Genomic DNA, 23,506 nt, shown 5'->3' with positions numbered 1-23,506 from the left:
ATATGTAAATATGCCCTTCATATTTTTGGTGATTCATTTTTGTCTGCATTTGGAAACCATAAAAAGAATTGTTGATGGATTGACCCCAGACAATCAGTACAAACACACATCGTGACAATTATAAATATAGAATGTATGTGTGAAAATGTGATATTTGTATTAGTATTCAAAATCCACTGCGGAGTTCACACAACTACACCGGAAATTCTCATTCTTTAAAATTCCCTGCCCCAAATATAGAGAGAATATTTAAAACTCACATTGGTCAAGCCTATTAGTGTTAAAATGAGTGTTCCCTTGCTGTGAGTACACTAGCGGTTGCGATGAAGTTGAATCTGGCCCTGTGAAATGCATAAGTGGTTATATGATTTGTTGTTTATTTTTTTGGACACCAAGTTAAGTTTACCATAAACTGTCCAATTGTCCCCCAAACCTATAAATAGAGACAATCCTTATTATAGATTCAGGTTTAATTACTCTAAAGTCTGCATTGTAGAGGTTTAGATGTTATATTTTATGCACGACGGTTCCTATTAATATTTAGCAGCTAACTGTATCATTAATTACTTTAAAATCTTTGCCTTTCCATCCTTTTTAATGGTGCAGAGAGAAAGAGAGAGAGAGAGAGCAGGCTGATTAAACATTCATGTGGTGAGTTTGAGGAATGTGGATGTAGAGAATGTGCTCCCCACTAATCAGTGATGTCATGCATGTCACTGCACCATGTTTACCGAGCCAAAGATAGGACACTTAACACTATCACATAACACACCCACACCCACACACAAAGAGTGATAGAATATAAATGCAGACATGTGTGTATGAAGGTATGTATATACACCCGCAGCCAGTCTGTATGAAATGTCTTTTAGTTTGACTCATTCCCTTGTCATTGTAATGCAGGATTTCTATACAGGTGTGTTAGTGATATAAACTGTATGACCAAGCTGCTCAGTGTTTCTCTGATGTTTGTTTTCTTTTTACCTAAATGGGTCTTAAATGTAGGTGTATGTTTGTATGTTAGGTTAAGAAGTGGGGCAGGAGCATTAACTGGAGCAAATCTGAAAGTCAGACAGAATATTTAGTCCCTCAGGTTATTTAATCTTTAATAATGGACAGTTGAGTATCTTTTTCTTGCTCTCTCCCCCCATCCCTCTCTCTCTCTCTCTCTCTCTCTCTCTTTCTCTCTCACTCTCTCCCCTCTCTCTCTCTCTCTCTCTCTCCCTGGTCTTGGCTTGGACATTAAAGGTGGCAGATGTTGTATCTCCTTTACATGGCCACTACAAAATGGAAGAATTGTGTTTTGTAAGTGGCTTTTTTCAGATGTATTTAATAATGAATGTGTCTTTTCCCAGAGAACAAAGTAACAAACACACTGACTATGCTACATCAGGTGTGAAATTTGGATATGTGCTGTTTAAAAGTATGCTTAAGAAAGAGATTAAAAAAAATAAATAAATAAATATATATATATATATATATATATATATATATATATATATATATATATATATATATATATATATATAAATATATTTACACATGGCACTCCATCCTCCACTTGAGGATGCCCCACAGGTGCTCAATAGGGTTCAGGTCTGAAGACATACTTGGCCACTCCATCATCCTCACCTTCAGGTTCCTCAGCAAGGCAGTTGTCATCTTAGTGGTGTGTTTGGGATTGTTATGTTGGAAAACTGCTGTTTGACCCAGTTTCTGAAGAAAGGGCTTCATGTTCTGCTTCAGAATGTCACAGTACATGTTGGAATCCATGTTTCCCTAAATGAACTTCAGCTCCCCAGTACCAGCAGCACTCATGCAGCCCCAAATCATGATGCTACCACCACCATGCTTGAATGTAGGCAAAACACAATTTTCTTGGTACTCCTCACCAGGACATTGCCACACATGCTGGACACCATCTGAGCCAAGCAAGTTTATCTTGTCTTGTGTTTATCTCATCTCAGCTTCAGAAGTGGCTTCCTTCCTTCTGGGACCATGCCCATGTAGAATGATTTGCTGCAGTGTGTGGTGTATGGTCCGACTGCACTGACAAGTGGACCTTCCGCTTCTCCAACCTCTAAAGCAATGTTGGCAGCACTCATGTGTCTGTTTTTGAAGCAGGTTCTGCACCTGACGCACAGCACGAGGACTCAACTTCTTTGAACGACACTTGCAAAGCCTGTTCCGAGTGGAACACATCTTGGAAAACCTCTGTATGACTCTGGCCACTGTACTATAACTCAGTTTCAGGGTGTTATCGATCTTCCTTTTGCCTCGGCCATCTTTGTGGTGGAGCAACAATTGTAATTCTCGAATCTTTAGATTTCTTTGCCATGAGGTGCAGTGTTGAAGTGGTCAGTATGAGAGAATTGTACTTAAAGCACCAAGTTTTAACTGCTCTAATACAAGATACACAAATTTGTATGGTCCTGTCAAGTAGACAAAAAAAATTAACATGATGAATAGGACATGTGGCTTTGCAAGGTTATACACCATACAGCTGTTATCACTTAGGGTGGACTTGCTTTTGCTGCCAGCGTTTTGGACAATAATGGCTGTATGTTGTGTTATTTTCAGAGTAAATCCGTATTGCTATACAAGCTGGACATTGACTGTCTAAAATATATCCAAGTTTGATTTCTATAGTATTGTCCCTTAAGAAGATGCTAAATTTATTTAGATTAGATTTGAATAAACTAAAAACTAAAATTGTTGCTGAAATTTGAGGGGTGTACTTACCTTTGTGAGATACTGTATAAATTGTATCATTTAAATCAGATATAAGAGAAATCAAGACTTTTTCACCATTTAAGATACCTAGATGTGGAAGTCATGTCCTGATAAACAAACAGCCATATACAGTGTAGATTTGCTGCCAGCTTATGGCTTGCTAATGTGAGCCTCTCATTAACCACTAAATGACTCGTCCTGATGTCTTAATACAGTGAAGAAGGCATTAATCGTTTTCTTCCCTCCTCCAAGAACACGAGTGTGATACTGATTTGTAATAAATGCAAATGAAAGCTGTAAGCCATGCTTCTTCACATGCAGGCTAAAGGCCTGTGTCGAGCTTAATGGCCAGTGTAGCGCTGCCATGGCCCAGGATCATTTGTCTCCACGTAATATCTTTAGGCCTATATCTGCAGCCCTGTTTATTATGGCATGATAAATGTGAGCTCGGTGGCTTTAAAAGAGCCAAGCGAAGAGCTGAGGTGCAGGTCAATGGGAGTTTTTATGGCCCCATTCTACATTATATCGCTATAATGCATGTTTACAGACACGCTTACAGCACACGTGTTGCTGTGTGGGTAGAAATAGTCATAGGTGTAATTAGAAATGGATCACAAACGCACTATAAAAAGGAAATGCCGTATAATGTAAAAGACAACGGTATCCTTGTTGCATTGCGTTTCATTATTTCATTATTTAAAACAATAAACAGTCATGATGGGACCTGTGTTTAACCCAGCAAGGACACTAAAGTGAATGTCCAGTTATGTTCAGTGCAATACCACACACTGACTACTATATCAGTGAAAATTGTCCTGTAAAATCATAACTCTTTAGTGGTAGAAGTCATATGAATTCCCTAGACATTTTACCCCCTACAGACTCTACAAGCTTGTTCTGGTGAATTTTTGCTACATCCACTTTATACAGTATATATGTATAATTTTTTAGTACATACAATATATCTAAGACTAGTGGGTCCCTCAGAAGAGCATGTTTTAATCTAGTTTTAAACCCACTGGTTTTACCAGACAACATCTCTCCTATCAAAAGTAACCATCCTCTGAATATTAATTTATTTTGCTATGAATATTAAAGCAATCTGTACCTTTTCAAATTCTTTTCAAATTCAAAGCTCCCCAGTCATTGATGAGTGCTGCCCAAGAGATGTCTGCCAGACATGTTCTAATACAGAGACTAGTTGATAAGGTTTTCCCTCTTTTACTCTCTCTCTCTCTCTCTCTCTCTCTCTCTCTCTCTCTCTCTCTCTCTCTCTCTTCACAGTCTGGCGGGATTTCCTGATGCATCCAACGTGTCAGAAATAATTAGGTTTTGTCAGATTTATCATGGTAGCACAAACCCCTTTCCCTGCCAAGGGCCCAGGATCATGTTAAGCCTTGTTTGTGTGTGACAGCGTTATTATTCTTGTTAGTAGCCCCACTTCCACCCTCTACTCCACACTTTTATTGCAGGGGGAAGAAGGTGCTTGCTAACAGCATCACTGTGGGTTTTCTTTCCCTCTCCGCTCCGAATATTGACAGTCAGTAAAGATATTCATCCATTTGGAGTTAAAAACATGGATCATAGTGTCCGAGCGAACTGACGGACTGGAGTTGATTAATGGAAGAGCCTAGCTGCAGGTCCTCTCTCCTCTCAAGAAGTGCCACTGCAGCCTCTGCATATTAACGAAGGCCTGCACGTTCTATTAACAAGATAAAAAAGCCTCACTCCCCCTTTGCTCCAGGGGCTGCGGGGATGAGAAATTCTCCATTATTTATAATGGGGTTGCTGCTTTTTTTTTTTTTTTTTTTTTTTTTTTTGCCAACCAGGTGCGATCAGTAAACTTTAAGTATCAAAAGCTTTGCTCTTATACAAAATAAAAAAAAAACTGAGAAAAGTCTTAAGGTGGTTTGAATTTGCAATCAGTTTGTTGGAGTCTTACTGGAAGGATTTTGAAAAAAGATTTGTCGTTCACGTTCTTTTTTAGTCTCCCTGCATCAGTTCACAATGTTCACAAAGTGTTCTTCTGCCTGTTTTTTTTGTTTTTTTTTATTATTAAAGCGGATAATACTTTTTTATTTACAGTTACAATTTTTCACAGTTTTTCTCTCGTTTGAAAATAATTTGAAATTGCATCTTAAAAAGGTTGTTTTGTTACAGAGAAATTGTGAATCCCCTGTACACTTTCCCATGTATAAACTTTACCGGCGTACAGTTTAGCCTCTGACTGTTCAGAAAACATACTTAATCTGGAGACTTCCAGAAATGCAAAAGCAATAAGACGTTTGACATACATTTTTATGTGTTAATAAGAAGTTGGTTATTACTAAATTATAATTTTATACTTAATAATTGGTTATTAAGAAATTATAACCTGTGATACATAATGAATCGTTCTGACTTATCACAATGGAGAATTCAACATGTCTGTGGTATAACTCAGGGCATTAAACCTTTACTGTTTTTTACTTTTCCCAGGCCTCCGATTCACGTCAAGGAGGAGCCACTCAACATGGACGATGATGACTGTCCAATGTCACTGGTGACAACAGCCGATCACAGTCCGGAGCTGGATGAGGAACGAGAGCTCGAGGAGGGAAACCTATCAGAGGACTTGGAGTGACGTTTCTCTCCTCTCTCGTTTGCTGGGACTTTGCCCACCCTGAGCGGCCAGCCCCTCTAACCACTCCACCACCTCGGAAAGGCAGCGGATGAAAGCGAGGAATATTTATTTAGAAAGTGTCCAGAAGACTGTCCCAAAGAAACACTTACAGCCCTTTGAGGACCGCATGAGAACAGGCATCAGATGTCTGCCTTTTAAATGAAAATAGGACAAGATTTCATTCAGATTGCTTGGCCACTTCATACCATGCACAGCAGATTCATGGACATAAAAACAGAATGAAAAAACTCGAGTCTTTTCTGTAGAAACGTTGATGGCCACATATACTGCCAAAAAGTTAAAATTTGTGAATATCCGACCCACAGTAGTCTCTGATGTTAGAAACAATTGCTGGTTCAATTCAAGTTGTTGCTATGTTATTATTTGCACAGGAGTAGTACCAGAAATTAGTGTCACTGCCTGTATGTTGCTGAACGCTTTAAACAGTATTTCTTTTTTTGTCTTTTTTCGCTTTTTTTTTCGTTCCTTTTACAAAGCTTGTTTTTTTTTCATTATGTTTACAACACCACCGACTGTAAATGCCATTTTTAACATCACACCAATAACAGACCTGCGGTATCAAGACTGTTGCAGCTGTCCAAAAAAAAGTCTCCAGTGTCTCTCTATCTCTGTTTGTGCTAAAAAGTGAAATGTGATAACTGAGTTGAAATGTAAATGTTTGTGTAAGCATCATGCTGAGGAAAAAAAAAAAGTGCATTTCTGCATATTCTCTTCTCTAGTCTCTTTACCTCCTTGTTCTAAAGCTCTGTCTACGTGCAAAGAGTCACAGGCAACAGCTAGAAACCAAAGCCAACACTATCAATGGCCAATAGCTTAGACAGAAGCCACCAGACTCTTTGGTCATCCTTCTGTGACTTTAACTAGTACAAAGAGAAGCTTTTTTTTTCTGTTTTAGTTCTGCTAACTACCTTTGAATAACCTCTGGGATCGCATCATTTAGCCCTGTGCAAAGATAAGACAGAAGAAAGTGATTTTGAAGTTTTTATTTAATTCTATTTGGAAAGTTCCCATTGACCACTTACTTGGTCCAGAGAGAGAGCATGTAGCCTGGCTAGCGGTAGAGAGCAGCTAGACATGGATCAAAACAACCATTTGTGTGTCCGTGGAAGTGCAGAAAAGAATTGTGTTTGTTCTATATATAATATTATATATACCATCATTTATATATATATATATATATATATATATATATATATATATATATATATATATATAATATAATTTTTTATTTTTTTATTTTTACGTCAATGTCTCCTTTTTTTTATTTTCTTTTTTTATTGTTACTAGTGAAATGTATTGTACAGTGAGACTGTCAGATCTGTCATGTCTTCTATCTGTATGGTTTTCTTCTCCGATCCGTGTCAATGCGAAACTACAAATGTAGGAACCAAACTTTAAGATATCTAGTAAAGCCAAAAAACGTCATGATTTCAAGTTGAAATGATGTGGCTTGGTTATCTTTTAAAAAAAAACAAAAAAATAAGCAAATAAAATAGCCATTATAAAAGAGGAGTTCGATGTCAAAAACTTTTTCTAGATGATATTTGCTTTGCTTCATAGAACTCATTGTATAATCCATGTCTATCCACATACAGTAGGTTATTAAGAGAGACTACAGTGTTTTCTCTGTAGAGATAAAAACATTTCTGTCAGATTTGAGTTTAGTGTATCGTGCGATCACAGCTAATGTCATCTAGAAAAGGGGTTGTTGCTTTAACAGTCATTTCTGTTTTCAAGTCAAACCAAAGTTACACAAAATTCTGCCTCCTCTTTTATGAAATAAGAGATGCTAGCACACAAAGCTGTTGTAAGGTTCACTGAAGTCCAGCATTTTTCACTCTGCTGACTTTTTCCTGTCCTCGTTCAGGTCACGTACGCAATCTAAAACATCGACAAATATTGTACCTAAAAAGTATAATTTGTGCACAAGAGAACGTGCAGTTATTGCTCTCCGGTTGTTATTTTTAGCTTAGCGCAGATACACATAATCCAGTTCAGCTCGAAGAAGGAGCTGGATACAGGAACAAAGCTTATCCCACATTCTTTGCTGGAAATTGACTTGAAGATGACGTTCATGTTAATTTTATCACACCAAATATAAGGGCGCAGCTTCTTGAAAAAAAAGAGTTCTCCCACTTATCCAAAAAGGCTTTCTAAAAGGTTCTACCTCTTCACCATGATTTCAGAACAAAATAAGGCAGATTGCATGAGTTAATAGAAAGCTACAGGAGCCATCATGTTCTCCTCCACTTGTTCCATACAACATTGCCAATACAGTTTACATTCCCAATGCCAGAGATGGAAGGTTTGCATTGTCACAGTTTGTCCTGGAATATTTGTAGAATGATTATGTAAACATATAAGTAATATCCTGTAAGGGGATATTGTGGTTTTTTTTTTTTTTTTTTTTTTTAAATGCATGTCTAAACTCATGTGGTGGACTGGAAATATGATTTAATAAAAAAAAAAAAAAAAAAAAGATCAGGATGATGGCCTAAGTGTACAATGCATAAAATATGCATTCCTCAGCCCTACTGTTTCTGGGAAAGATGGAGAAAAAAATGAACTTTCAACCACAAAATGCATATTACCTGTAGATTTTGCATGGGTTTTGTAAAAAAATAAAATGAAATAAAAACGTCTACAACTGTTGCTTGCACATAATACCAGAAAGACCTCCAGATCTGCAATCTGCTCCTCCACTAGATTTAGGATTGTCTGGATTTTTTTCTGGGATGATTTTGTCTGTATTTTGATAATTGTGCATATTATGTAAAAAGATTAAAAAAATGTTGGTGGATTCATGAATTTACCAGACATTTTTTTTTCTAAGCTAAAAGATCAGTGTTTTCTTTTTTTGGGATTTTCATGATTTTTTACTGTTGTCATCTTGCTTGCTGAGAATAGCAAACCTGCTTTTTTCCTGCATCTGCGTTGCGTAGCTGTAAGGCTTTACCTAATGTGTGTATTTATTGCTTGTACCTCTGTGCATACGTTATGGGACATTATGTCTGGCCGTTGAGTCATGTACCTTTCTATTACTATCATTCTTTGATGATGGGGAATATGATCCTCTGTGTATACGGTAAATTGGGACAGTAGCAAAAAGGAAAAAAAAATTATGTAATTGGTGATTTCTTTTCCCTTTATTTCTTTGAAGGTTAACTCATTTTTTTTTATATTTTTTCATTACGTGTACTGTGTCCATAATTTCTGAGAGTAGAGATCATGATGGAGAATTGTAACAGGCATTAATATTATTATTAATTATTATTATTATTATTATTATTATTATTATTATTATTATTATTATTTTCTGTATTCATGGCTTTCCACTGCTGAATAAAATAAAGGACCAAAACTAGGATTTGAAACGCTGTCCACCGCCAACATCAGGGAGTCCCTGCTTTTTTGTAGTCATCTTTAATATGTTTTATTATGTACCACGTGGAAAACGGGCCGCTCTTATGCTTTTATGCGATGTTGAAAAAGTATTTGTAAAAACCGGGAGAGAGAGAGGGAGATAGGGGTATACAAGTATACAATAAACAATTAATGTTTAATCATGTCTTTGTTTGAGCTTCCAGCACCTAGAATATTGTTTAGAAGAGCAGATCTGAGGAAGAGACCATGGACAGGACAGATTTTCCTCAGTCTACTCGGCTCAGTCCACCACTTTGATCTTGTGATCTTGGAAGAACACGGCCTAACGCTGCCTACTTAAGAGCTAGACTGTGGCCTTCCTGGAAAAGCAGCACATCTTCAATTCATTTATTTGTGTCTCTGACTCCATTGTGTGTTTAACAGTGCATTTTAGATGTGACCGAAGAGATCAGGGGGTTTTGGCCAGCTGATACACTGCATCGTGTATTTCTTTTCGAGTGCCTGATAAAAAAACAAAAAAAACCCCAAGATATTTACAGTCGTATTTTAGAGAGCGTATGCATTTTTTGTTTTATTACAATGAGCCGTAGCACCATGTGCACTGTGTTTGGTTTAATCTTCTAAATACTGTAGGTATTCCTTCTGATTGTGGCCCAACTGTGGCTAGACAGATTTGTCTTAGAGATAAAAAGGGCGTCTCCACTGACCAGATCGTAAACTAACATTGTAGTAGAACTTTGGTGCGTGTGTGTGTGTGTGTGTGTGTGTGTGTGTGTGTGTGTGTGTGTGTGTGCGCGTGTGTGTGTGTGTGTGTGTGTGTGTGTGTGTGTGTGTGTGTGTGTGTGTGTGTGTGTGTGCGCGTGTGTGTGTGTGTGTGTGTGTATGCGTGTGTGTGTGTGTGTGTGTGTGTGTGTGTGTGTGTGTGTGTGTGTGTGTGCGTGTGTGTGTGTGTGTGTGTGTGTATGCGTGTGTGTGTGTGTGTGTGTGTGTGTGTGTGTGTGTGTGTGTGTGTTGACCAGATTATTAAACTTTATCTACTTGTCAGAACTTTAGATTAAGACCAAAAATATCATGGGTTCAGAAACTGACATGGAAGAAGTAAAAGCTAAAGGATGATTAACACAAATTTTTTCTAAGCAAAAATGGCCAGCTGTACACCTACACAGTACTTCAACAAAGTAAGTGTGTCTAAAAAAATTATACCAGCCACTACCATGTGCATGTCAGTGCTCAGAGTGTTCTACCACCTGCCCAAGTCAACAGTATTGGCAAAAAGCTCACAGTATTGCAACATAATCTGATTAAATGGTCAGAGAGTGTAAGAACAGAGAAGGCTATATAGGATATATTATAACATATCTGAAATATGTAGCTATGCATTACATGGGTTGAAGTGGAACATCTTGAGTATCCTGCTATAAAGCTCTGGCCTTAGCCCTATTAAATACCTTTAGGATGAATTGGAATGCTGACTGCACCCCAGGTCTCCTCACCCTGCATCAATACCTCACTTTACTAACACCCTGGAGGCTGAATGACCACAAATCTAGTGGAACACATTCATATTATAACAGCAAATGCGGACTAAATGTGGAGCGAATTGTTCCAGAAGCACATACAGTCAGCTGTTCACAAACTTTTATCTATACTGTATAATGAACCTGGTAAACATGTTTTTTTAGATTTCAGTGTTCAAATACAAAAAGCAAGTATTAAAGATAAGTCTACATGCAAGACAGTTGGGAGATTAACATTCTTGTTGGACACTCCCCATTTCAGCTCTGACAAAGCAATAACTTAAACTCTTGCAGCAAGTGTAGCATAGCTAGCAACCTGAACTGAAATGCTCGTTACACAGTCAGTAATGTTTTGCTGGGGTCCAGTGGGCCCTCTTTATGGTGACTGTGCAATTATTATGCAAGTGAAATAAAACGTTAATCCCTCACTTCCTTTATGGTTATTGCAACCAACAGCACAGATAATTAAATGCACCTCGTTAGTGCAGTCAGTCCAGTGTTCTGTGCTTAGAATGGTAGCGATTATAGGCTGCCTTCAGGTCTTGTCGGGAATCTCGTGATTACGTGGTGAGTGCACATCCAACATAATGGTAATAATTACAACTTTGGTAGCTCTATTTATTTTAAGTCAATAACAAACCGTGGTAGACATTTATCTGAGATGCCCACAGCAGATGGTGGCAAAAGTGATCAATTTGCATGTTAAATGTTCAGTGTAGTTTGTACTGATGTTGATAAGGAATACCTGACCGACAAAGCTAAGCAGAAGAAGAGATTCCAGAAACCGTTTTAATAGAAAGGCATTGAAAAGATTTTTGGCACAAGAAAAAGAAGATTTTTTCTCACATCATTAAATGTTTTGTTTCAACTAAAAACACTTTGAATAAAATCAACCAAAAACATCCTCCATGTTGCAATAACGGCCCCCAAACTACATACAAGCTTCCACACCAGAATTCCCTCAAGCTCATTTTGAACAATTTATCTGTTATGAAACGTTTTCTACATGGGCCAGGATCATGATGATTAATGACGTGAGCAGAATATATATATATATAGTCGATCGTTAGAGGATCTGCATCACATAATCTGACATGGAAAACACGTTGTTGCTCAGTCTGATATAGAATTCAAGTGAAAGTCTAAAACCAGCCATAGTCTCTGGTGTAAGACTCAGAGTCTCATTACCATTTACACCAGTCCCACTATAACTGATGGCTCAGTCTCAGTCCCTGTCCATTCCTTTAGTCTAAGGGGGATTGGCTTTTCCTTAAAGACTGCTCTAACAGGTCCCGAAGAACCCGTCCATACATATCTAACTGTTGTGCTTTTTTCCTGCTAAAATCAGAAGCAGTTTCATCCCCCACCTCCTCCCTATTCCTGTCCCCTCTTACCCCTTACCCCTCTCCTCTCTCCCCTCACCCCGGTGGCAACAGCTGGTAGTCTTAGTGGGGCTGTTATACAGAGTTCCAGTACACCAGCTCTGGGGGCACTCGTCTTCTTCTTTCGCTTTTTCTTCTTCTGTGCTATTTATGCACTTGGAAGTGTTTGTGAATTCAAGTGAGGGATGGCATACGGCACGCAACAAGGGGCGCTGTGTACTACACAACATCAGAGAGAGTGCAGACATTAAAGTGTGAGCAACACTACAGACCCCTCTTTCAAAGGCCATGAAATAATAATGTGTTGTGGTTAGCCGTAGCCGTGAGTCACACTGGCTGCTTTTCATAAAGTGGAGTTATTTACAGTGCAATGAATAAAAGAAAGGGGTAGTGGTGCGAGGCTTCTGTACCACACACTGAAGAGGAAGGCACTTTAAACAGTATGAGAAGAAGACAGGCACAGACAGAGAGATAGATAAAGAGGGAATTCTGAAATGGGTCAATGTGCATTTCACACTTGAAGAAATAGACTTTGGTTCATTAAATCAAATTTATTAGTTTTTACCATTGGTCAGTTAGGTACATAAGAGCCCAAAAAGTCACTTACATTTTATATAAGCGATTACATGTGTGTGGGGGAAAAATGTGATGGTGCATTTCATTGTATTATGGTATTGAATTGCATGTGTGAAGTCAACATGTGACATTATGTGTAGAATATGAGATCAGCTGTGAAATTGAATTATTGATGTGAAAAAAGCGTACCCACGTGAAAATAATCCTATACTCCTATTTTTTTTTAAATCACATGAAAATGAAGCATATATGAAATCACATTTTATTTTACAAATAAAAAAAAAATAATAAAAAAAAACGAATGAAAAACATGAAAACAAATTTTCATGGTTTATTTACAACATGAGAATAAGGATAATGCCAAAATCATTAAATATTTTAAAAATTGCAAGCAAAATTGTGTAGTAGATGTAAAATATTTTTGTAGTAAATGTATACAATTGTGTGCTATGAAAAACCTTAGTTATGAAAACTAACATTTAGGTTTTTTGTTATGTTTGGGGTCTGGGCAAAAATGGCTCAAATGCAACAAGCCATGTCTAATGCTTGTGTGGCATTTCAATTTCACACCAAACGTGGCTTAACTGTAAGTTCTGCTCCATATCATTCCTGAGATATGGTCTAATCAGGGCTGAGAGGTGAGTGTGTTCTGGCAGCTGAATTCAGATGAGTTCATTGTTGTATTTGGGCTGGATTAAAGGCAGAGTTTTGAGACTTGAGTCAATAAAACCAGTTCAAATATGGCAGAAAAATACAGACTTTAAAGCATGCTAAATATCAACCACCCACAATCTATACACGAAAAAAAAAATCAATCCACAACAAATATATCAACCCACAATCACAATTTCATTAAAACCCACAAATCTGGCAATATTAGACCATCAATCATTTGCTCAGATATACATTTATTCATGAATAATCATCAGCATTCTCGTTACCCTTTTTAGGTCTATCGTGGCTCAAAAGCCTGTCCTGAGAACACTGGACATGAAGCAGGAATACTCACTGGATGGGACATCCTGCATACAAACACATACCATCACACGCTCATTCACAATTTGGAGTCCCCAGTCCACCTGCATGTACTATGGAGGAAATTGAAGAACCGAAATAAAACACAAACTGACCCAGGGACAAAGCTAGAAACTCTACACAGTCTGTAATCTCGAGCTAAGGATTGAACAAGGGAACTGTAAAGCAGTAACACTACAGAAAGCTGAAATATTGTTGCCATCATATAAGGCAAAAATATTGTAAATATTCAAATTTTCTAAAGTGCATAACTTTACATATGGCCCAGAATGGACCTTATGATTGGCCCTTATGATTTTGTATGATTGCAGAAGAGAATCATGGTATATTAAGGTTCTGGGTTCATTGCCCAGAACAGTCTCTCTCCTCTTGACTCTGACAGCATGTCTGCAGCAGAAGGCACCCTCAGGCAGCGCAATCGGCCACTAAATAGTCCAAGGTGATGGCAACGCTAATTGAGATCATCATTATTATAATTGCAGTTCCAGAAAAAAAGTATGTCTTAAATAATTTGCATTGCTCCCGACCTGATATTGGAATGCAATGCAAAAAATAATTGCATGGCTGCAAGGCACGTTTGGGTTGGATAGCCTCCTCTCTCTCCCTCTCTCTTTCTCTTTTCCTCTCTTTCTTTCTTGATCTCTCTCTCTCTCTCTCTCTCTCTCTCTCTCTCTCTCTCTCTCTTTCTCCCTCTCTCTCTCTCGGTCCCCCCTCAGGGACAGTAGGGACACTAATGCACAGTATCTCTCCTCCTGTTTTGCTGGTCATGATACTGATGTGCTCATCAGCCCCGGCACAGAGACCCAGGCTTTCATGTGGGATCACTGCACCTGCTCACACACTGGAGAAGCACACGTACTTATTATACAGGAAGTGCGACTACACTATTTTTATTATTTCCACAGAGTATTAGAAACATTTTTGTAAAAAACAAACAAAAAAAACCCAAAAAATGGTATGTGTCAGGTTTTGGGAAAATAAATAAGATAAACCTGCTGAAAGAAATGTCTTATATAAGGCATAAAACTAAATGTGTTTGAAAAACTATTTGTGTAGATTTCTGGTAGAACAGGTGTGAAAGTGTAAAACATTGTGACGATGGTGAGGTTTTGTCTACACACGCGCACACGCACACACACACACACACACACACACACACACACACACACACACACACACACACACACACACACACACACACACACACACACACACACACATACAGTGAGGAAAATAAGTATTTGAACACCCTGCTACTTTGCAAGTTCTCCCACTTAGAAATCATGGAGGGGTCTGAAATTGTCATCGTAGGTGCATGTCCACTGTGAGAGACATAATCTAAAAAAAAAAATCCAGAAATCACAATGTATGATTTTTTAACTATTTATTTGTATGATACAGCTGCAAATAACTATTTGAACACCTGTCTATCAGCTAGAATTCTGACCCTCAAAGACCTGTTAGTCTGCCTTTAAAATGTCCACCTCCACTACATTTATTATCCTAAATTAGATGCACCTGTTTGAGGTCCTTAGCTCAATAGCAGGGTGTTCAAATACTTATTTTCCTCACTGTACACACACACACACACACACACACACACACACACACACACACACACACACACACACACACACACACACACACACACACACACACATATGCTATTTCTTTTTTAAAAGTCCAGTGCTGCATCAAATGTTAAAAACAACATCTTGTTTTCAGCACATTTTTTGTGACCCCAAGAACATACTATACTATTGTATCTATAAGACATTTGATCTTTTGAGTCCTTAAAAAGTCACATTCATGGACACACTTCAGATACACACATCTCTTGTTTCTGTCACACAAAGACACAGGGGGACACATATATACACATACAAACACTGTTCACAAATCAATATAATTTAGTGAACAATTGTGTTGTTATTATTTGATTAATAATCTGAATCCTAATCTATTCGTCCTAAATATAGCTGGAGGAGTGAGAAATCTCATAAATGAACATCTATTAAATACATATTTTAAAATCTCAGGAGTGATATTGCTTTCAGTTTCAGCCAGTGCTTAGGTCTGTGATCAGGATCTAATTGGCAATTCATCTGAAATTTTTAAAAAACAGTTTCAATTACATCAAGCCACCACTGAGTTCTGATGCGCCAAATTAAGTTAGGACAATTGATTGTGTCTGTCTGGGAAAATCCCGGAGTGTTTGAAGGGCTACAATTTTGCGTTGGAACTTCTGAAAAGGAACTTTTCTGTCCTGGAGTGAGAGAGAAAAAGAGAGAGAGAGAGGGGGAGAGAGAGAGAGAGAGAGAGAGAGAGAGAGAGAGAGAGAGAGAGAGAGAGAGAGAGAGAGAGAGAGAGAGAGAGAGAGAGAGAGAGAGAGCAAGAGATGGCATTACATAGGAATAGTGGGTTAAATCACTTACTGAAGATTTTTAATGACATTTCAGTGTTCCTCGTATAATTACTCTTCATCTAAGATATCCCATAATGATGTTGGACAGACTCGGTTCAGGCTCGCTGGCTCGCTTCATTAGCGTGTCATTCCCATTTCACATCACAAGATTTAATTGTAATGCTGAATATGCGCGCCTCTCTGCGCAGGCCTAATCAAAGTGGATCCACTTGTATTATTAATATCAGAGTATCATCCGGCTTGCTATTTTTTTTATAAATAAAAGAATACAGATGCATAAATCCGCTGTCATTTATTAGGCCGATGCTGGCATATCTGCCAGACAGGCGAGCCCAACCTTTCCTCCTCTCCTCGCAGTACTCATCAAGATGGAGAAGAAAAAGAAAAAGGAAAACCCTGCATTAAATATACATACTAATTCCTGCATGAAGTAATCAGAATATAGAGCAGGTGACATTGGGCACTCAGCATTCAAATGATTGGCAATAATGAGGCGTGGAAAGATGGACAGACAGATAGATAACGTGTGTAGAGAGAGAAAGCAAGAGAGAGAGAGAGAGAGAGAGAGAGAGAGAGAGAGAGAGAGAGAGAGAGAGAGAGAAAGAGAGAGAGAGAGAGAGAGAGAGAGAGAGAGAGAGAGAGAGAGAGGTCTCAGACCGACAGAGAGAGATCTACAATAAATAAAAAATGAGAGGAGGATTAAGAGATTATTTCTCTCTCAGCCTGAAGTTGTGAATGGGTGAACGAGTGGAGATGATGGTGCTTTGCTCTGTCCTTCTGCTGTCCAGTGACCTCACTGTTCTCATGACTACTCAGTTTCAAATGGCACAACTCTTTTAAGATTAAACCAAATGACATTTAGAGGAATGGTCTCCCATTTTTGTGTCAGAACACAAGTTCTGCCGTGCCTTTCAATGTCACTTAATGAGATCTCAAATAGAAAGTATTTCTTATTCAATTATCGCAGCACAAATCTTTTAATTAACAGAAAATCCTCGAAGAGCACAACTGATTAAGCAATGTTAAAGGCAGATTAGGTAATGAAAGCCCTTTCTGTTCAGCACTAAAGGTTTTTTAAATATGACATTTGAAGAAATTTGACCAGATACAGTAGATGTAACATTTGAATGCAGGACTTGAATTGACTGGACATATATTTAAGTTTGTCACAATTTGTTTGATTATATGAATTTTTTTATTTGGGTTCCCTGGTGGTCTAGTGGTTAGGATGCGGCGCTCCCACAGCTGCAGCCCAGGTTCGATCCCCGGTCAGGGAACCAACCCCAGCCACTTTCAGTGCCGGTCCCAAGCCCAGATAAATTGGGGAGGGTTGCGTTAGGAAGGGCATCCAGCGTAAAAACATGTGCCAAATCAAACATGCGGAGGATCCGCTGTGGCGACCCCTAACAGGAAAAGCCAAAAGAAAGAAGAAGATATACATTTTTTTATTTGAGACTTGCTTACGGATTAAAACGCATAGGATTTGAAAAAGGTAACCAAACTTGTGTGATCTGTCATATCGGCTAATTACAGTAAGTTTATTATTCAATATATTTATTTAATTAATATGGTAGCTCGAGTGCCTTAATTTAATTCAGTAATCAGAGGAGACACTTTCTTTGCGAGCATCTAATTGTGGACCTGCTTGTTCTTGACCTAAGTAGTGGCTTCAAGACTTTGGACTTGACTTGAGTAGCAGTAAAATATTTAAGATATGATAGACGACAATTAAATTTTACAATATCTATGCAAATAGACCCCATACCAACACTTACATGTTCTCATATGGATATGTATAAAACCAGAAGCAGGCTATTTTCTCCCGTGCATTTGCACCAGAGGTGTTAACTAAGCTGTTATGTTTCATTTACATCCTGTCCACTTGGTCCAATTTCTTTCTCTCTCACTCACACTCACACTCACACTCACACTCACACACACACAAACACATTATCTCTCCACACTGAATGTTCAGTGGTGTTCAGCATCCTGCCCTTTTTCCACCCGTGTAGTCCACCAGCCACTCTGCAAGCTTGATGATATTCACACCAATCTCACTTTTACTTCCCAATTTGTGTTTGATCTCATATTTGCATGTAACTGCCCACAAGGCAAGAAAATTATTTAGATGAGATTTTTTTCCCGCTCTCCCTCTGTAGCATCTTCTCAATATACCTGAGGGGTGATGGAGTCATGTTTCCCCTGACACTTGGACACACACAGACACACACACACACATGCACAATGTCAAAATGTTCATGTACTGCATGACATCACTTGATCTCCATAAAAAGCTAAACTCTGAATATGACCAGATGTGCACAGAGCAAATAAAAATAATAATAATAATAATAATAATAATAATAATAATAATAATAATAATAATAATAATAATAATAATAATAGTCAGTAGTATTTGTATGTTGTTTTTGTAACCAAAATATACTACATTACATGGAACAATAAAAATAAAGGAACAAAAGCCACAGGCAGTTAAACTACATTTGGAAACAAGTTCATCTTGATGGATTCTTGGGGTAAGAGGATGAAAAAAAAAAGATATAAAGAATTGATATTTTAACAGAAACTTCGTTATAACAGGAGAGTTTTTATATTTGAAAAACTACTGTGTTGTTTAATGGAAAAGAAAGAGAGAAAACACATTTAAACACTAGATAAAGTGACGTTTTAGGCTTTTTAATGGTTTCTCCTATTAGTATTGCATAATATAAATGTAGTATACTATACTACACTGTAAGTATGCTTTAAATAAAATCAAAGCAAAATAAAAAAATCTAAATTCAAATTCAAATGACTAAAGTCGTCACTTTTGTATTTTGTATTATGTATTTTAAGATGAAATTGAAGAAGTATTTTAACCTTATGTGAAAGCCATACTGCACAACATTTATCTAGAAAAATTGCGAAAGCCCTGGATTTAAGGAAACAGGCCTGTGAGCAAATCTGAAGCAGAGTTCAATCTGCCCTCTTCTCTGCACTTTGTTTGTACTTTGTGAAAGTAGGTGAGAGTAAATGATCTGAATATAGAGAAATGTTGTTGCAAGTGTGTGGTCAGTATGAATACACTCTCACATAACTAATAAACAGGCAGTCTGTATTATGGACCACTCCAGAGACCTGTAATATACGAGAGCCAATTATCATTACAGTTTCAAAAGACATACAGTAAATAGCCTTGGATTACTGATTCACCAGTGTGGCTTAGTGCATCAGATGCTGCAGCATCCACAGGGCCTACGCTGCTTACTGAGTTGATCCTAGCGAGTACTTGTGCACCATGCCATGGCCGGAGCTCTCTACGCATTTGATGTGTTTCAGCAACATATATTTGTTATCATATCAAAGAGGCGACGTGCCGTTATCAAGAGAGTGCGAGGAGCTCACCGCCTGTGGGCCTTTTCTCTGACGCACCATTCCTTATTCCATTTTATCTTCCTCAGTGTTGACTAATGTCAGTAACAGCTACCGGTAATAAACTGCTTGTTAGGGCTTCGCTGTTGCCTTTGAGCGCAGTGCTTTGATACGCTGTCAGCCCATTTGGCTGCATTTCCTGATTACTTCTCGCCTCGACTGCATGTTTATTGATTGAAAGTTAATAAAGCGCGCCGCCACATGAATGCCTTCATTTAGCATAAGATGTTCAGCGTTTGAAGTATGTCTTCATGTTTTGTTTTTGTCTGCACAAGTGTATGCGTGTCAGCTTGTGTGTATTAGGCATCCTAGTATCGATATATCCTCTTTGTTTTAGCTTCATATAAATCCTTTTTTATCACATCTCCAAATAACCATGACTGACCCTCACAGAAATTCACATGTGGTTTTTACTCAGTATGTAGGGTTTCACACATTCTCCATACAGAGTGGACTTTTCACATCTAGGGCATGTGGTTTCATTTTCCCCCGTGATTTCGCATGATGATTCATTTATTTTCACATGCCATTTTGAACACATGATTGATTATTTTCTCATGACCACATGTTGTTCTCATGAGGTGACGTGTGTTCACAAGCAATTTTTAGGGCCACATGTTTTTTACATCACCCACATAATTACACCTCTAAAATGTTTGATCGCATGAAATACATGCAATTTCTATAAAGGATTTATAAACATTGGTGACAGGTTTATTGCTGTAAATAGAATGCATCAGTTTACAATGATTATGTTTTGCTTTTCACTGCTGTTTCATTCCCAGTTTTGACTAAGGCTATGGACTCGAAACAGATTTCTTTTTCAAGTTTAAGTGCATACTTCTTTGTTCAGTCACATTCAAACATTTAAACTATACGCATTCTGCTATATTTTCCAGTAATCAGTTTAAACCGCTGAAACACTTTGTGGTCCACACCAATCATTGACCCCTGATCCATATAGGGCATTTTTCTTGACCCAGGATGCCATCTGTATCTTGTTCTTCTTTTCATCTCTGTGATTTGGTTTAAAGCTGCATCCTGTCATAGGAGAATATTTGAGCCGGCACTGAAGCAGAAGGCCCTTTCTCATGTCTCTGTTGTGTGTATCTACAGAGCTGTGGTCTAGTATCAAATCTGAGTTACTGCTTTAAAAATTCAGTCAACAGAGTCTGGCAAACAGCGGCCCCCTTCTTTCCTATTCATGTATGCAGGTGTACATTGTATCATGCCGCACGCTACTGAGGGCCACAGAGGCCCGACAAGGCCTTTCCATCAAAGTTTGATGTATTCATTTATGGTGGTGAGTGAGCCTGTTGTTTACAGATAGCATGGTGAAGTTTAGCGGGCAGAGAGAGGACAGGTGAAGAGAGTGATGGGAGAATGCTGCTTATCTGAAAAAGGAGCTGGACACTGTGCCTCTGGCACAACTCAAACTGGTGCCTTAGAAATTTCATGCAATTTATATTCTCCACATGCCTCTAGTCTAAGTGATGCTTTATTGTGTGTACTAGAGTTCTACAGCTGTGTGTGTGTGTGTGTGTGTGTGTGTGTGTGTGTGTGTGTGTGTGTGTGTGTGTGTGTGTGTGTGTGTGTGTGTGTGTGTGTGTGTGGTAAGTACTTGTGAGCCATGTCCCCACTGTCATAATCACTCTCCAGCTGTATTTACACCCTTGTTTAGTATCGCCTTCCCAGGGTTAAACTAAAGTGCTTTAGCCCGGGGCTGGCTCTGAGCTTTGTGTACCGTTCTGTTTGCAGAACACTCCTCAACTCTTGCTTCTCTCACCTCCCTCCTCTCCTTTCCTCCCTTCTCACACCTTTTTTAAAATTGCTTATTATAAAATACCCAGTGGCTTTACCCATTTCACCAAGTCTGAGCCGCAGCTTAATGTAAATGTAAATACAGAGCACTGAAAGTTCATTTACAGAAGTCATGACTGAAGTTTAAATTAGTTACCATACCTCTCTTATACACCTTGCACCACTCAATCATCACCCCAACATACATTTGTCTTTTTTTTATTTTTATTTTTTTATCTCTTTTAGGACATTAAAAGCTGTACTTTTTGTAAATACAGGGGTGGAGGGGGTGTGCTAATGTCCCACAAGGTCAAAACTGTCTGATATTCCTATCGCTTATTGCTTCAACTATGATATGTGACATAGACATATACACACACACACACACACACACACACACACACACACACACACACACACACACACACACACACACACACACACACAATTTGTCATCATTTTTGATTGCAGCTTTCTTAAATCCAAACAAAAAAAAATGAAAAGAAAAAATCTTCTTGTCAAACTGTATTATGAACATCAAAACATTTCTGTTTACAACATCACAGTCATGTCAATTAAATCTGATAAATTATTCAAACATTTATCTTCCCCCAGCCGGGGGAATTTTAATCATGCACAGTATTTACTTTAATTTAGCACTGTCAAGTGTGCGTTTGTGTAAAATCCCTCGTATCATTAAAGATTTATCAGTTGAAATCTGTTTGGCTTTATTCTGCCGTTAATTGGCTAAGCGGCATGCGGCGGCACTCTGCCAGCAACAAGTGATGCAGTGCGGTGGCGTGGGATTTGTTACACAACGCTCACAAGGACAATAAAGAGGTAGGAAGGGTCATGCAGGAGTCAGCAGGCACAGCACCCTCAGAAATTGAATAAATAGATAATCATACTGTTAAAAAGTCTGTTTTGTGTCATTACACAGAATTGTGTACAAGTCTTTTACTTAGCCGTTGTACAGCTGTAACAGAATGACCTATGACCTAAAAGGAGTGATCTGGCTATACTTACACCACTTATTTAAAAATGTATTACAGCATGCAAATGAGGAAAGTGCTAATTAATTATGCACTGATTTGCATAATAGAAAAAAAATCTAATTTTCAAGAAATTTACACTGAATATGTTTTTGTGTTAACATGCCTGCCATTCATTTAATTATTTAAAAACATTCATGCTCATGCATTAACAGTGCATCTTTTACATGTATGGATAAAATGTTGCTTAGTTATTACACATTAACCGTATTAGGAAAACTTACACAAATGGATAACAAATCAAAGTTATTCTAAAAGAAGCATCTCACATGGCTTGGTTCCAATTGTTCTCTTAGAGTGAAGTAAATCGATACAGATTATTCTGACTGATTGCTATTATCTTATAATAAAACATTTTTTCTTAATAGTAGTGGCCTCTTCCACAATGTAAAAGTCCTTATACACATGACCTTATTTAAATCATATGCTATGGACTTCATAGTAACCAAATCCTCACTAGAACACCTGAGAGGTTTTAGAGTGATATATTCATCAGCACTTTTTGCTAAATCATCAAAATGTCAATTAAGGGATACATTTTTTTAGTAAGAAAGATCCATCTTCCAAAATAGTTCCACAACTCATCTTAATAGTCATTTGTCACTTGTATATAAAAAGTATATAAAAGTATATAAAAGTTGGCTATATGAACTATATATATAACTATGACTATAACATATGAACTAGTTTAATTTAAAGATAAAAACAAACTTGATTATGGACTCTGATGTGTTTCTGATTGGGCCTTTGTGGGATTTCTCTGGGTTTTCCAGTTTCCTTCTAGATTCCAAAAACATGCCCATAACTTACATCACCCTTAGTTGTAAGTGTGTGCATGGAGCTCTGTAATAGACTGGTGTCCTATCCAGGAAGTCTGTATTACAACCCTGACCAGGATCTAGCACACAATGAAGGTGGTTCAATATAAAAATTGAAAGCAAAATCACAATTTTTCTTTTGGTGTCTAGACTTAAAGTGTTTTATAGCAGTGATTGAGTCCTGATGTAAAGAAAACTGCAGACTGAAACCTAAAGTTAGGCAGGAGTATGTAAGGTATTTTTACAAAAAGTAGATAATTGTTGCTCATGCATTGTTGTGCCTCTCTTCAGGCACACTTTGACATGTGTGACCTATGCCTCTTGGCTGCAGTTGTAGCCATAGCCAGGTGTTTGCCCTGAGCAGGGTCATGTCTTTAGGCCTGAGAATGTGAAACAAAGAAACATGTAGAACTTAAACATTTTCCTCGTATTCTGGCACAAAACAGAGGACATCAGCAACCACTAAAAATGTCTATATATGTATATATGTATGTGCGTGTGTCACTTTGCCCCAAGAGAGCTAGATATACAATGAGAAGGTGATGGGATGAATTTAGAGAGGATATGAGGGCAATATCAATTAATGTATTCATGATATTTATATATTTAAATATATTTATAAGGGAATAACCCATAAAGGTGGTGGCCCCCTTTCTTGATAATAATATG

At 37.9% G+C, this 23,506-nt stretch overlaps 1 protein-coding gene across 8 annotated transcripts in view; it reads left to right on the top strand.

Annotated features, from left to right (window-relative positions):
- Positions 1 to 6,126, top strand: part of foxp2 (forkhead box P2) — a 91,174-nt gene extending 85,048 nt beyond the window's left edge. For all 8 annotated transcript variants that reach the window (XM_083528197.1, XM_083528196.1, XM_083528195.1 and 5 more), the window contains one exon: positions 5,212 to 6,126. In XM_083528197.1, coding sequence (XP_083384323.1) covers positions 5,212 to 5,356 — 145 coding nt within the window. In that variant the 3' untranslated portion in view covers positions 5,357 to 6,126. The remainder of the gene's footprint in view (positions 1 to 5,211) is intronic.
- Positions 6,127 to 23,506: the final 17,380 nt, after the last annotated feature.

The sequence above is a fragment of the Silurus aristotelis genome, assembly GCF_946808225.1.
Source record: "Silurus aristotelis genome assembly, chromosome: 24".
In the NCBI taxonomy this organism is placed as follows: Eukaryota; Metazoa; Chordata; class Actinopteri; order Siluriformes; family Siluridae; genus Silurus; species Silurus aristotelis.
The sequence above is the reverse complement of the archived record's forward strand: the minus strand, read 5'-3'. Positions and strand labels throughout refer to the sequence as shown.